The sequence below is a fragment of the Coregonus lavaretus genome (genome assembly GCF_964263955.1).
Source record: "Coregonus lavaretus genome assembly, chromosome: 20".
Taxonomy (NCBI): domain Eukaryota; kingdom Metazoa; phylum Chordata; class Actinopteri; order Salmoniformes; family Salmonidae; genus Coregonus; species Coregonus lavaretus.
In genome coordinates this window covers 44096758-44109636 of record NC_140007.1, presented here as the reverse complement: position 1 = coordinate 44109636, position 12879 = coordinate 44096758, and the positions used below count along the sequence as shown (strand labels likewise).

The 12879-nt window shown below is 43.2% G+C and overlaps 1 protein-coding gene across 2 annotated transcripts; it reads left to right on the top strand.

The window, feature by feature from the left end:
- Nucleotides 1-5199: 5199 nt before the first annotated feature.
- Nucleotides 5200-12032, top strand: LOC311147497 (protein-L-isoaspartate O-methyltransferase domain-containing protein 2-like). 2 transcript variants are annotated; one of them, XM_084184237.1, is made up of 7 exons: nucleotides 5200-5310; nucleotides 5835-5906; nucleotides 6112-6460; nucleotides 6623-6725; nucleotides 6859-7030; nucleotides 8660-8792; nucleotides 9185-12032. In XM_084184237.1, exons 3-7 carry the CDS (start codon nucleotides 6154-6156, stop codon nucleotides 9802-9804), a joined length of 1335 nt encoding a protein of 444 aa, XP_084040363.1. In that variant the 5' UTR covers nucleotides 5200-5310; nucleotides 5835-5906; nucleotides 6112-6153; the 3' UTR covers nucleotides 9805-12032. The 2 variants fall into 2 exon arrangements, with proteins under 2 accessions (XP_084040363.1, XP_084040364.1); XM_084184238.1 differs by lacking the exon at nucleotides 5835-5906.
- Nucleotides 12033-12879: the final 847 nt, after the last annotated feature.

The window sequence follows — 12879 nt, the reverse complement described above, 5'->3', positions numbered from 1 at the left end:
CATAACCTTTTGGAAGGCATGTTTCTGACTCATATAGGCTCTATAGAAATAGAAATTACCATAGGCAATTTTTCTTAGGCTACTATACATACAACAGACATCATACATACTGTAATCTTGGGGTAGAGGTAGCCTGCAACATCATTCAGCTCTGACATGCTGTCCTAACTTCAACCCTAACCCTCTATATCAGGCGGTGTCAGAGGAAGGCCCTCTATATCAGGCGGTGTCAGAGGAAGGCCCTCTATATCAGGCGGTGTCAGAGGAAGGCCCTCTATATCAGGCGGTGTCAGAGTAAGGACCTCTATATCAGGCGGTGTCAGAGGAAGGCCCTCTATATCAGGCGGTGTCAGAAGGAAGGCCCTCCATATCAGGGGGTGTCAGAGGAAGGCCCGAAAAATTGCCAAAGGCTCCAGCCACCCAAGCCATAGACTGCTTAAAAATAATAAAGCACCCTTTGCTGGCTGTAACAGCCACCCAATCAGTTTGCTGCCCGTTCTTAGTAAACTGATGGAGAAAATAGTGTTTTACCAAATACAATGCTGTTGTTCAAAGAACAAGTTAACTACTGACTCTCAGCATGCATTTAGAGAAGGGCACTCAACTTGCACTGCACTGACTCAGATGACTGAAGACTGGTTAAAATAAATGGATAATAAGATGATAGTTGGAGCTGTACTGTTAGATTTCACTGCAGCCTTTGATGTTACTGATCATACATTGTTATTGAATAAACTCTCTTGCTATGGCTTTCCATCACCTGCCATCACATGGCAGGAGAGTTATTTATCCAACAGAACCCAGAGAGTATTCTTCAATGTGAGCTTCTCTAATGGCAGATATGTACAGTGCGGTGTCCCTCAGGGTAGTTGCCTTGGGCCATTACTCTTCTCTATTTTTACAAATGATTTCCCACTGGTCTTACACGAAGCTAGAATGACTATGTATGCAGAGGAAATTCTAAATAAGGAGTTACAGTCAGTATCATGGGTGATTAATAATAAACTGGTCTTAAATACATCTAAAACTAAAAGCATTGTATTTGGTTCAAAACATTCTCGAAGACCTAAACCTCTACTGGGGTTTTTTATATTTTGATAATTAATAGGCTGATACATTACTTTTAGCTACATAATATTTCACCACTGTGAGTTTCCATCTCCTCCCCTCTCTCCTTCATTTCTTTCTCCAGCACACAGAGAGAGGGGCTGTCAACAGTTTAATTAAATATTTTTCATTATGAAAACATGTTACTATCGATGTTCCAGAACAGATTTCACTTGGTTTCCCAAATTAAGGCATTCTAAGGTTTGTATCATTCACAACTAAAGTTGCCAAATAACTTTAAATCTAGCTGGTAGGACCTGTTTCAAATGATCACTTTTACACTCGACATAGCCAGTTCATATGCACACTCTCGCTCTAGAATGGGAAAAATATCCTCTCTATTTTATTCAGCTAAATTCATTTATATTCTTCTTACTATAAAATATTAAATAATGGCACAGGACTTATAAGCATATCTTGTCAGCTAAATGAACTAGCCTACAGCCTATGGCATGGAGCATAGCCAGATAACATACAGTAAGTAGGCCAACTCATATTCTGTTCTTCGGAAATACATTTTCTTCATATCATAATGTCTCTTTAGACCTGGCTAAAATAAATAATGGATTTATTGTGATGGTGTATATTGGTTTATTAGACTTTTAAAAATTCTGATGTTCCAGAGGCGTGCATCAGAGGCTTGTATGCGTGGAGGCCTGGAGATTTTAAACGTGTTTATGTTAATTCAAGGTCAATTACCGTGAGACCGGCAGGCTTTTGCATGACAATAACCGGCTGACAAAATGTCATGACCACCACATACTTAAGCACGCCTTGCCCTTAACTGAACATACAGAACTAACATCAACAACATGCATGCCAGTCTTTCCTGGCTGAGGGTTGACAAGAGATTAACTGCATCTCTTCTAGTTTTTATGAGAAATATTACTGTGATGAAGATTCCAGATTGTCTGCATAATCAAATAACATTCAGCGCAGACACCCATACATACCCCCAAAAGACATGCCACAAGGGGTCTCTTCACAGACGCCAAGTCCAAAACGAATTCACGGCAATGCACAGTATTATACAGAGCCATGATCGCATGGAACGCCCTTCCATTTACAATTACTCAAGCAAACAGCAAAATTACCTTTAAAAAAATGATTAAACAACATCTCATAGAACAGCGGGGACTGTGAGGACACACACACAAACACACACACACACACGCATACACAGACACACTCTAACATACACATCATTTTTGTTGTTGTTGTATTGTTTGTATATCTTTGTATTGTCGTTGTCGATCAGTGTACCAGTGTTTTGTTACTTGTCATGTTTTGTGTTTTTTGTGGACCCCAGGAAGAGTAGCTGCTGCTTCTGTGAAAGCTAATGGGGATCCTAATAAACAAATAAACACCAGCACATAATAACACACACGCGCATACCGACAACACAAACACACATACACGAACTCACACATATACACACACACTTTTACACTCATCATATGCTGCTGCTACTCTGTTCTTTATTTTACTCTTATTATTATCTATCCTGATGCCCAGTCACTTTACCCTGCCTTCATGTACATATCTACCTCAAATACCTTATTATTATCTATCCTGATGCCTAGTCACTTTACCCTGCCTTCATATACATATCTACCTCAAATACCGTATTATTATCTATCCTGATGCCTAGTCACTTTACCCTGCCTTCATATACATATCTACCTCAAATACCTTACTATTATCTATCCTGATGCCTAGTCACTTTACCCTGCCTTCATGTACATATCTACCTCAAATACCTTATTATTATCTATCCTGATGCCTAGTCACTTTACCCTGCCTTCATATACATATCTACCTCAAATACCTTATTATCTATCCTGATGCCTAGTCACTTTACCCTGCCTTCATGTACATATCTACCTCAAATACCTTATTATTATCTATCCTGATGCCTAGTCACTTTACCCTGCCTTCATATACATATCTACATCAAATACCTTATTATTATCTATCCTGATGCCTAGTCACTTTACCCTGCCTTCATATACATATCTACCTCAAATACCTTATTATTATCTGTTCTGATGCCTAGTCACTTCACCCTGCCTTCATATACATATCTACCTCAAATACCTTATTATTATCTATCCTGATGCCTAGACACTTTACCCTGCCTTCATGTACATATCTACCTCAAATACCTTATTATTATCTATCCTGATGCCTAGACACTTTACCCTGCCTTCATGTACATATCTACCTCAAATACCTCATACCCCGGCACATTGATCTGGTACTGGTGCTCCCTGTATATACTATTTTGAATAATTGTTTAACTATGCATCATTGGGAAAGGCCTGTAAGCAAGAATGTCACCGTTTAGTCTACACCCGTCAGGTTGATAAACCTAAACCTAGCTTCATCATCCCAGCTCAACCCTAATCCTAAAGTTAAGTACAAAACTCGTATTCAACTGATTGGTGTACTATATTAATCAGGAGTGGTTAAGCCCTACAATGTACTGAAGTTCCTTCTGTAAAAATACAGTTATACTGCACCACATTCACTTTCGCATTGTGCTTGTTTCATTAATACTGTATGTTTGGGCCCGTTATTTTCAGAAATTGTATCAATCGATACCCAATCAGAATGTTTATTCGATTGGGAAAAGATTTTAAAATGTGTCGTATTTACATAACAGACGGGCGGGGAAAAAAAAGATGGCGGAGGCAGACGATGAAGTGGATTGTGAAATCTAATGGCGGTAGAATCAAGGAGGATTGGAGTCTTGTCCAAAAAAATTGAAAACGGAGCAAAGTAGAGTACAGTGATGAGAATGTCCCTTTATATCTAGTAGGAGGAAGGTTTGTTAATGAGGAGCAGCTTATCGAAGTACCAATCTTGAAGAATCCATTTGAGATATCCAAACTGGTAGAGAGAGTGCCGGGTAGAGTGAAGGCTGTGAGGATCGCGAGAGGCGGGCTGGTTTTGATTTTTTGTGCTTCTGAGGATCAGAAGAAACGTGTGTTGTGTCTCAATCGATTTGACAAGTTTGAAGTGTCGTGTGTGTCTCTTAGGAACAGGGCACCCCTCAAGGGAGTTATATCTGGCGTCTCATGGGAAGTAGATGTTGAAGAGATTAAAAATATTCCTGGAGTGGTTGATGCACGTCGGATGAATCGTGTGGTGAATGATGAAAAAGTGAAGTCTATCTGTTCTTTTGTTTTTTGATATGGAGTCTCTCCCTACTCAAGTGCAGTTAGAGTATAGTAACTATAGAGTCAGAGCATTTATCCCAAGACCAATGCAGTGTGACCATTGTAAAGCTTTTGGTCATGTTTCAAGTGTTTGCAGAAGGGAGAAGCCGAGATGTCTAAGTTGTGGAAAATATTATATTTTGTGCTATAAAAGTGATGAAAATGTGACATGTTGCAATTGTGGTGGGCACCATGAAGCCACGTCTTTCGAATGCCCCACAAGGGTGAAGGAGAATGAGGTGTCCAAAGTCAGGGCTGACCAGAGCATTTCATATGCAGCAGCTGTTAAAAGGGTTGAGGGTTTGAATGGGGCACTTGAAGAGTCCATGGTGGTGGATAGGCCTTCGTGGCAGGGGGTGACTTTCACCAGCAGGACCCTGACATTTTAAAGGTTAAGAAAGTGGACTTTGTGGCCTTTATAGCGATGGTGATAAATGGCACTGCCAAGGTGGAGAGAAGGTCCAGGAAGATAGAAATCATTGTGGAAGCAGCAGAGCGGTTCCTGGGGCTGAAAGATTTCTCAGCGAAGGAGTTACATGGAATATTGTCACAAGCCGTACCATCCTCTCATGCCCTACAGCCTGAGAAGGGAGATATGGAGATTAGAAAGAAGGAAGAAGTGGGAGTTTTGTTTTGTTTTGTCAATGTACTATTTTATTTGGGTGAATTAAGTTATTTTCCCGATTACGTATGGATTTTCTTTTTACCTTGTTTTGGTTTCAACCCATCCAGTTGGTGGCGGCAATGCACCTTTTTGGTTGTAGTCTGCCATAAAATCCATAGAAGAAGAAGAAGAAGAAGAAGAAGAAGAAGAAGACGAATTTACGTAACCTACGTATGACGTAAGCGCGTTAGCTGGTTGAACGTTTACATCTAGCTAGCGGTGCACTGTCTGAGCGCTTTCGAACAAAAGCCTGAAGACAAGCAAATCAATAGCAGCAATCGTCATTTTAAAACGATACAATTGATTTTCAAGTTATAGGTAATTATATCTTACAGTTATTTTGCCGTGTGTGTATTGTCTGTCGTCCTTGCCTTGTCCCGAATCTTTGTTTTGCTGTCTGCGTGCGTGGAAGACTCAGATTATGATTGTTGTTGCCTGTTTGTCTTTTTTCAGATTTCCAATGTGACAACCAATAAAAAAAAAACTATATAGATAGTAACTAAACCATTTAAATGTCATGAGTTTGCTCATATGTTGTTGATATTTTCTGGTCATAATTGGATTGGGTTAGACTTTTCTCTTAACCCAAGGCAAAGGTCCGTCAAGTTCTAAAGCACCATCCTATGGTCGTGTTTTTGTCATATCTGTTGAAAAATTTGTACCTAATGTTATTCTGAAATATTTATTACCATCGAGGAAAATGTTATCCTACATTTCACACATTACTTATTGTGCTTGCATGAGTCATTTGGCAAGTAAACACACTGTCTCTTGGGCATCAAAGGAACCAGGCATCATTAAAGTGGCCAGACCCCTTTTTTCTCTAATACTTTATGACACAGCAGGCCCACTCAACATTTGGCTGGTAGTCCTATCATCTCCCCATTGGCGTCGTTCACAGGGGAAGGCCACAGGTACAGCAATCACACCTAATGTGCTGAGAAAGTATTTTTAGGAAGCTCTTTCAGTATTAGTCATTACAATGCAAAAAGGGATGGATGGTTTCATCTGAAATGTACAAAATATGACATGGAGGAGGATGTTTTGTTGAAGTTTTTATTTAGTTGAAGTGGTCTCAATGCAAGAGACTCAGATAACTTAACCATTTCTCTTCTTCAGCTAAAGGCCCAGAAGTTCCCCTTCTCTCCCTCTCCAGTCAAGATGGGAGGAGCTGTGAGCGCTGGGGAGGATAATGACGAGTTGATTGACAACCTGAAGGAGGCACACTACATCCGTTCGGACCTGGTGGAGCGGGCCTTCAGGGCCATCGACCGGGCCGACTACTATCTGGAGGAGTACCGTGACAGCGCCTACAAGGACCTGGCCTGGAGGCACGGCAACATCCACCTATCAGCCCCCTGTATCTACTCTGAGGTGATGGAGGCCCTGGACCTTCACCCTGGCCTGGCCTTCCTCAACCTGGGCAGTGGGACCGGGTACCTCAGCACCATGGTGGGCCTCATACTGGGTGAGTTATTGTAGCAGACGGTACAACCTCTCTGGGCCTTATTGGGAATGGAAAGGGGGAAATCAGCTGGCCAACTGATTGGAAAAGTGTATTTTCTTTATTGAAATGCATTGTGGATTGTACAAAGCTCACATGGTTGTTCTGTTGTAATCATGGTTCCAGGTCCATTTGGTGTGAACCATGGGGTGGAGTTACATGCTGATGTGATTGAGTATGCCTACCAGAAGCTAGACTACTTCATCAAAACCAGTGAAAGCTTTGACAAGTGAGTCTCTTCACCTCTGATTACCTTCCCCATCTACAGCATTCAGTGACTGGTTGAATATCAGGTGGGAGTTTGCATGTGTAGCCTGTATAGAAGATAGTTTTTTTTTGTTTATGCTGTGTTTGTGTTGAAGGTTTGAGTTCTGCGAGCCTTCCTTTGTGGCGGGGAACTGCCTGGAGATCCCCCCTGAGAGCAGGCAGTATGACAGGGTGTACTGTGGGGCGGGGGTGCAGAGAGACCATGAAGAATACATGAAGAACCTGCTGAAGGTGGGGGGTATCCTGGTACTACCCCTTGAGGAGAAGGTGTGCATAAACACTAACACAAACACACACACTGAAATGCATACATGTAGTTTAAATGACCCTTACACAACAAGGATGTACCCTAATGCAGGGGTTACCAAACTACTTCGCTCAGGCCCCCCTTCCAGCATTGGGGAACATCCCCTCCCCCCACATGTATTTCTATGGGCACAAGCACTGTTCATGACACAAACTGTTCACACCCCTCTTGTTGGCAGAGACAATTTTGCAGGTTTAAAGTCCATTGTCATCAAATCACATTTTATTTGTCACATGCCCCGAACACAACCGGTGTAGACCTTACAGTGAAATGCTTACTTACAAGCCTTTAACCAACAATGCAGTTTTAAGAAAAATAAATGTTAAGTAAAAAATAGATAACTAAAAAAATTTAAATAAAAAATAATTAAAGAGCAGCAGTAAAATAACAGTAGCGAGGCTATATACAGGGGGTACCGGTACAGAGTCAATGTACAGGTTACTCGAGGTAATTGAGGTAATATGTACGTGTAGGGTGAGTTAAAGTGACTATGCATAGATAATTAACAGAGAGTAGCAGCAGCGTAAAAGAAGGGGTGGGGGGGGGGGGGACAATGCACGTAGTCCGGGTAGCCATGATTAGCTGTTCAGGCGTCTTATGGCTTGGGGGTAAAATATGTTAAGAAGCCTTTTGGACCTAGACTTGGCGCTCCGGTACCGCTTGCCATGCGGTAGCAGAGAGAACAGTCTATGACTTGGGTGGCTGGAGTCTTTGACAATTTTTAGGGCCTTCCTCTGACACCGCCTGGTATAGAGGTGATATACTGGGCCGTACGCACTACCCTCTGTAGTGCCTTGCGGTCGGAGGCCGAGCAGTTGCCATACCAGGCAGTGATGCAACCAGTCAGGATGCTCTCGATGGTGCAGCTGTATAACTTTTTGAGGATCTGAGGACCCATGCCAAATCTTTTCAGTCTCCTGAGGGGGAATAGGCTTTGTCGTGCCCTCTTCACGACTGTCTTGGTGTGTTTGGACCATGATAGTTTGTTGGTGATGTGGACACCAAGGAACTTGAAGCTCTCAACCTGCTCCAACGATGAGAATGGGGGCGTGCTCAGTCCTCTTTTTCTTGTAGTCCACAATCATCTCCTTTGTCTTGATCACGTTGAGGGAGAGGTTGTTATCTTGGCACCACAAGGCCAGGTCTCTGACCTCCTCCCTATAGGCTGTCTCATCGTTGTCGGTGATCAGGCCTACCACTGTTGTGTCATCTGCAAACTTAATGATGGTGTTGGAGTCGTGCCTGGCCATGCAGTCATGGGTGAACAGGGAGTACAGGAGGGGAATGAGCACGCACCTCTGAAGGGCCCCCCGTGTTGAGGATCAGCGTGGCGGATGTGTTCAATGTCTGTGTATTCATGTGATATTTGAGTGACTCAAACATTACAACAAAATCTAAGGGCTAAAACTGACATGAGCTAGTTGATCTGGACATCACCTTGTGCTTTTTACTATTACAACTTTCAAGAGTAAATTGGAAGTCAGACTGAGTTCCTTAAAAAAGTGTTTATTTTTAAAAATATTTTTTGGGGGTGGAGCACAGTTTGGGAACCACTGCTCTAATGTACCCTCTTGTTGTGCCCTTTCTAGCTGACCAAGATCACACGTACAGGACAGAGCAGCTGGGAGACCAAAAAGATCATTGCTGTGTCCTTCGCTCCTCTGGTGCTGCCCAAAGATCACACCAATAACACCAATGGCAAACCCAAGACAGTCCCACTACGTGAGTGCCTTATCAGTTTGTGATTATACATGGGAGTCAGTTCAAAGGAGGAAACTCGCCAGACCGATTGTCGCTCTGCGCAGTACGGGGGGCCGTTCGTTCGCTTGCTGTCGGCGCGGTGTGCTATAGGGACCACCCCACCGTTGCTGACTGACGGCTGTCATATCGCCCATTTCTACATGTAGAATCGGTTAGCAAATTACGTCCGGCACTGTTCAGAGGTGCTAAGTACTCTCGGCCGGCAGACACTCTACAATCCCAGTGGTCTGTCCATGCCTTTTTAAAACGTTTTGTCACCATGGAAAGAATACTCACGTTAGCCATGTTCTAACTTTCCCATCATTCTCTGTGTCCTTTCCTCTCGATCATCTCTCTGGTGACCCACGGAGCAGCCATGTTTGAGGTGCGGACGCTGCAGGAGCTGGCTCGTATATCCATCCGCCACACCCTCAGAGTGACCACGGACAGCAGGGAGGGTCACCCACGGGGCCGGGGCTCTTTTGGAGGAGGCAGGGGCCTGGGAGTCAGTGGGCTCCACAAGTATGGCCCACGCTTTAAACGCCGGCGCGTTCACCGGCGCCACTGCAACTCTGTGGTACTGGCTAACAAGCACGTGGTGAGCAGTGCCCTCCCTACCCCCGCTCCCCTGGACAACAACAATAACCGCGGGGAGCGGGACGAGGAGGAGCAGGGAAGGGCATCCTGGGGGGTGGGAGGGGAGGAGCAGGGAAGGGCATCCCGGGGGGTGGGAGGGGTGGAACAGGGAAGGGCAGCCCAGGGCGTGGGACGGGAGGAGCAGGGAAGGGCATCCCGGGGGGTGGGAGGGGAGGAGCAGGGAAGAGCATCCCGGGGGGTGGGAGGGGAGGAAGAGGAAGAGGAGGAGGAAGCAGAGAGGGAGACAGGGGAGCTACTCCGGGCAGAGCCACCTATAAACATCCTGAGAGAGAGGATTCTGTGTCTGCCCCTCCCGGAGCCTCTGAAGATGTACCTGCTGTACTACCGGGAGAAATGACTTCTCCACAGATAGAACACACAGCAGAAACCAACCAAGCAACCAGGCTTGGGCCTCTACAACCGCTGACCCCTACCACCCTTCTAGGCAGGGCAACAGGCCCTCTCTTACTGACTCACTGACTGGGTCTCTATCCCTCTTGTCCTCTACATCCTCTCTCTCTCTGTGTGTGTTTCTTACTCAATGCCTTTCCTGTCTGTGGAAGAAGCAGACCTATTTGACCAGTATGGTAAGGGTTTCACCTCGGGGATAAGGCCTCTCTAGGTTCCCTGGGAATCTGTAGCTTAGCTTTCTCAATGGCACAGATCGCTTTCTCAGACAGCCAAACAGATCAATTACGTTAATGGCTTTTTGTTGCAGTAGTTGGGAGAGGAGGATCTTTGTGATTTTTCCTGTTTCACTCAACAACCCAACAGAGGTTGTGTGATCTATCATTCTGTGCTGAGTGTGCCCTATATATATGGTGGTGTCTGTTATTTTGTTGGAAGATGTATGATGTAGCTCATGTCTCAAGAGCACGTTGGTCCAGATCTTAAGTAAAGGTAAACCACTAGGAGAGACTGGAAGGAACCATCGGAGTGCTTCATAAACGGCACAGTGTCCGAGCGGAGGAGAAAGAGCTTGTCATTTCAGTAGTGTCCAGAAGCCAGAGAGATGACGTGTTTGGCATAGTGGAGAGGGGTTTGAGACACAAAGCTGGGACTTTCCCTACTAACCCCCCCCCCCCCCCCAGTTCCCATAACATCATAGATCTGTTCAGGGGAGCTGTTTGTGTAGAGTTAGAGCTCTGTAAATAAACGGAGCTTGCACAATGAGTATCAGGTAGGATTCCGCAGTGAGGCCATTTTGTTTTTCATATTGCAGATAGCAACATTGGTCTGATCTGGTGTGGAGCTGGTTGAGGTGCCTGTTGAAGAGGTGGCATGTCTGAAACTGATGACCTATGATGACTGTGGTTTAGAGATGCGTATCTAAAGTGATGCTACTCTATTCTGTTAGCAGGTTGACCTTGGCAGACTGGCAGTGAATACTAGGTGTGTTTTGAGAGAGTCCGCATTCTAGAGAATAACTGCAGGAGACACTATTTATGATATGCTAAAGCCCAGAAGACGTTTCAGTTTGAACATGATCATCAGACTAAGGTTGGCCATGCTTCTTCCATTGTTATGATGTATTCTATGATGTAGCATAAATTCTCTTTTTATGTTAGTAGATGATTTTCTTCCCAAGAGGTCCTGTGAAGATTTCCTAGCTCGTCCGTGTTGGGTTCAGTGACATTTTAATTCCGTCAATTCAGGAAAATAATTTACATTCGATTCATAGGTAGATTTAAATTAGTTGAATGGATTGGATAAAGACTCCGACCCTGGCATGTACGTTTATCCAAAGATGCTCTTTTGGTTTACTCCATAATCAATACTGAAAGAAAGTTTGCAGAGGATCATGGGCTTTCTCTTCTTCTACATACTAGTTGTGTTTTCCTATTGGTTGAAAACAGCATGATGGAAATGCCCTTTTAGTTTTTTACTGATTGATGCCGATTCATTTTTGTTGATGTGTGAAGGTTGACTTATTTTCTCCTGTCATTCAAAACTATTTGTTTTAGTTATTCTACATTTGAAGACGATTTTAGTGGTGTTCATCTGCACATATAAATAACATTTTGTTTGCGTGTAGTATTTGGTTTGTAATGCACAGGAGAAAAAAAAAATGGAGACAAATATTATTTAGATCATACTCGCTACAGATATTCCTTAGTTACAGACTGTATGTTAAGCTTTTGTCTCAATTCAAGATTCCAAAACGTTGTCACCCTCCAGTGCCAAACCTCCAGTATGTCGCATGAAACTTGCATTCTATTTAAAACTATTCTGATTTGTCCTTTTTAATATAACATTTGGAAAGATAATTTGATCAATGAGGAAAGCATTAATCGATCAAAATCTTTGTACTGACTTGGCCAGGCATATTGCTTTGGTCATCCAACTGTAACAGTACACGTCCTGTGAGTTTTGTCACGTTACTTTTCAATATTGTGGTACAATATGACGATAAGTCTTTCCCAGTCTGCCTTTGTACTGTACAACCATTCCTTTGGCTTCTTTGAATATTGCTTATTTTTAGTTCTGTTAAAGGTTATAATTTTGTGAACGTGTGTTGTACTTCAGCTGTTCTGTTCTGGAATTTGAGCTGTACTATTGAATGCTGTTAATAAAATCATTTATGCAAAGATATGAGAATGTATAGCACTTTGGTTTTTTAAACGCCACTATACCGTCATCAGATACACTCATTTAAATTAACATAGAACAATGTGTATTTAGATAACGGTCTTTATTAAAAGAAACGTACAGGGAAAAAGACAGGACTTCCCAGTCAGCACCAGATTGTAGTGCACCAGCACAATCTTAATTTGGCTAAAACAATATCAGAGATTCATCTCGGTTAAACGTCTTCTACACGTATCCATGGAGTCTTTGCACGGTGGGGTAAAATGTAGGGATTATCAAGCAAATTAAGACGTTCACATTTACCAAATTCTATAGCTTGGTGACGATTGGTGAGAATTTTCTAAAATCATGCAATATTATGTAGTATAATTGTTAGCTTTTATAAGATCAGATAAGTAATTTAAATCAGGGGCTAACCATTGTATAAAGATGATATCATGGCAAATGTACACAGTGTACAAAACTCTTTCCATGAGGCTGACCAGGTGAAAGCTATGATCCCTTATTGATGTCACTTGCTAAATCCACTTCAAATCAGTGTAGATGAAGGGGAGGAGACGGGTTAAAGAAGGATTTTTAAGCCTTGAGACATGGATTGTGTATGTGTGCCATTCAGAGGGTGAATGGGCAAGACAACATATTTAAGTGTCTTTGAACAGGGTATGGTAGTAGGTGCCAGGCGCACTAGTTTGTGTCAAGAACTGCAACGCTGCTGGGTTTTTCACGCTGAACAGTTTCCCTTGTGTATCAAGAATGGTCCATCAGGACATCCAGCCAACTTGACACAACTGTGGGAAACATTGGGAGTCAACATGGGCCAGCATCCCTGTGGAATGCTCGACAC

What these genes read in the sequence shown, in the direction of transcription:
- LOC311147497 (XM_084184238.1), top strand. Translation starts at nt 6,154, where the DNA reads ATGGGAGGAGCTGTGAGCGCTGGGGAGGATAATGACGAGTTGATTGAC. An exon ending in ACCAGTGAAAGCTTTGACAA is followed by an intron (nt 6,726 to 6,858) that starts GTGAGTCTCTTC and finishes TTTGTGTTGAAG; the next exon opens with GTTTGAGTTCTGCGAGCCTT. An exon ending in ACCCAAGACAGTCCCACTAC is followed by an intron (nt 8,793 to 9,184) that starts GTGAGTGCCTTA and finishes CCCACGGAGCAG; the next exon opens with CCATGTTTGAGGTGCGGACG.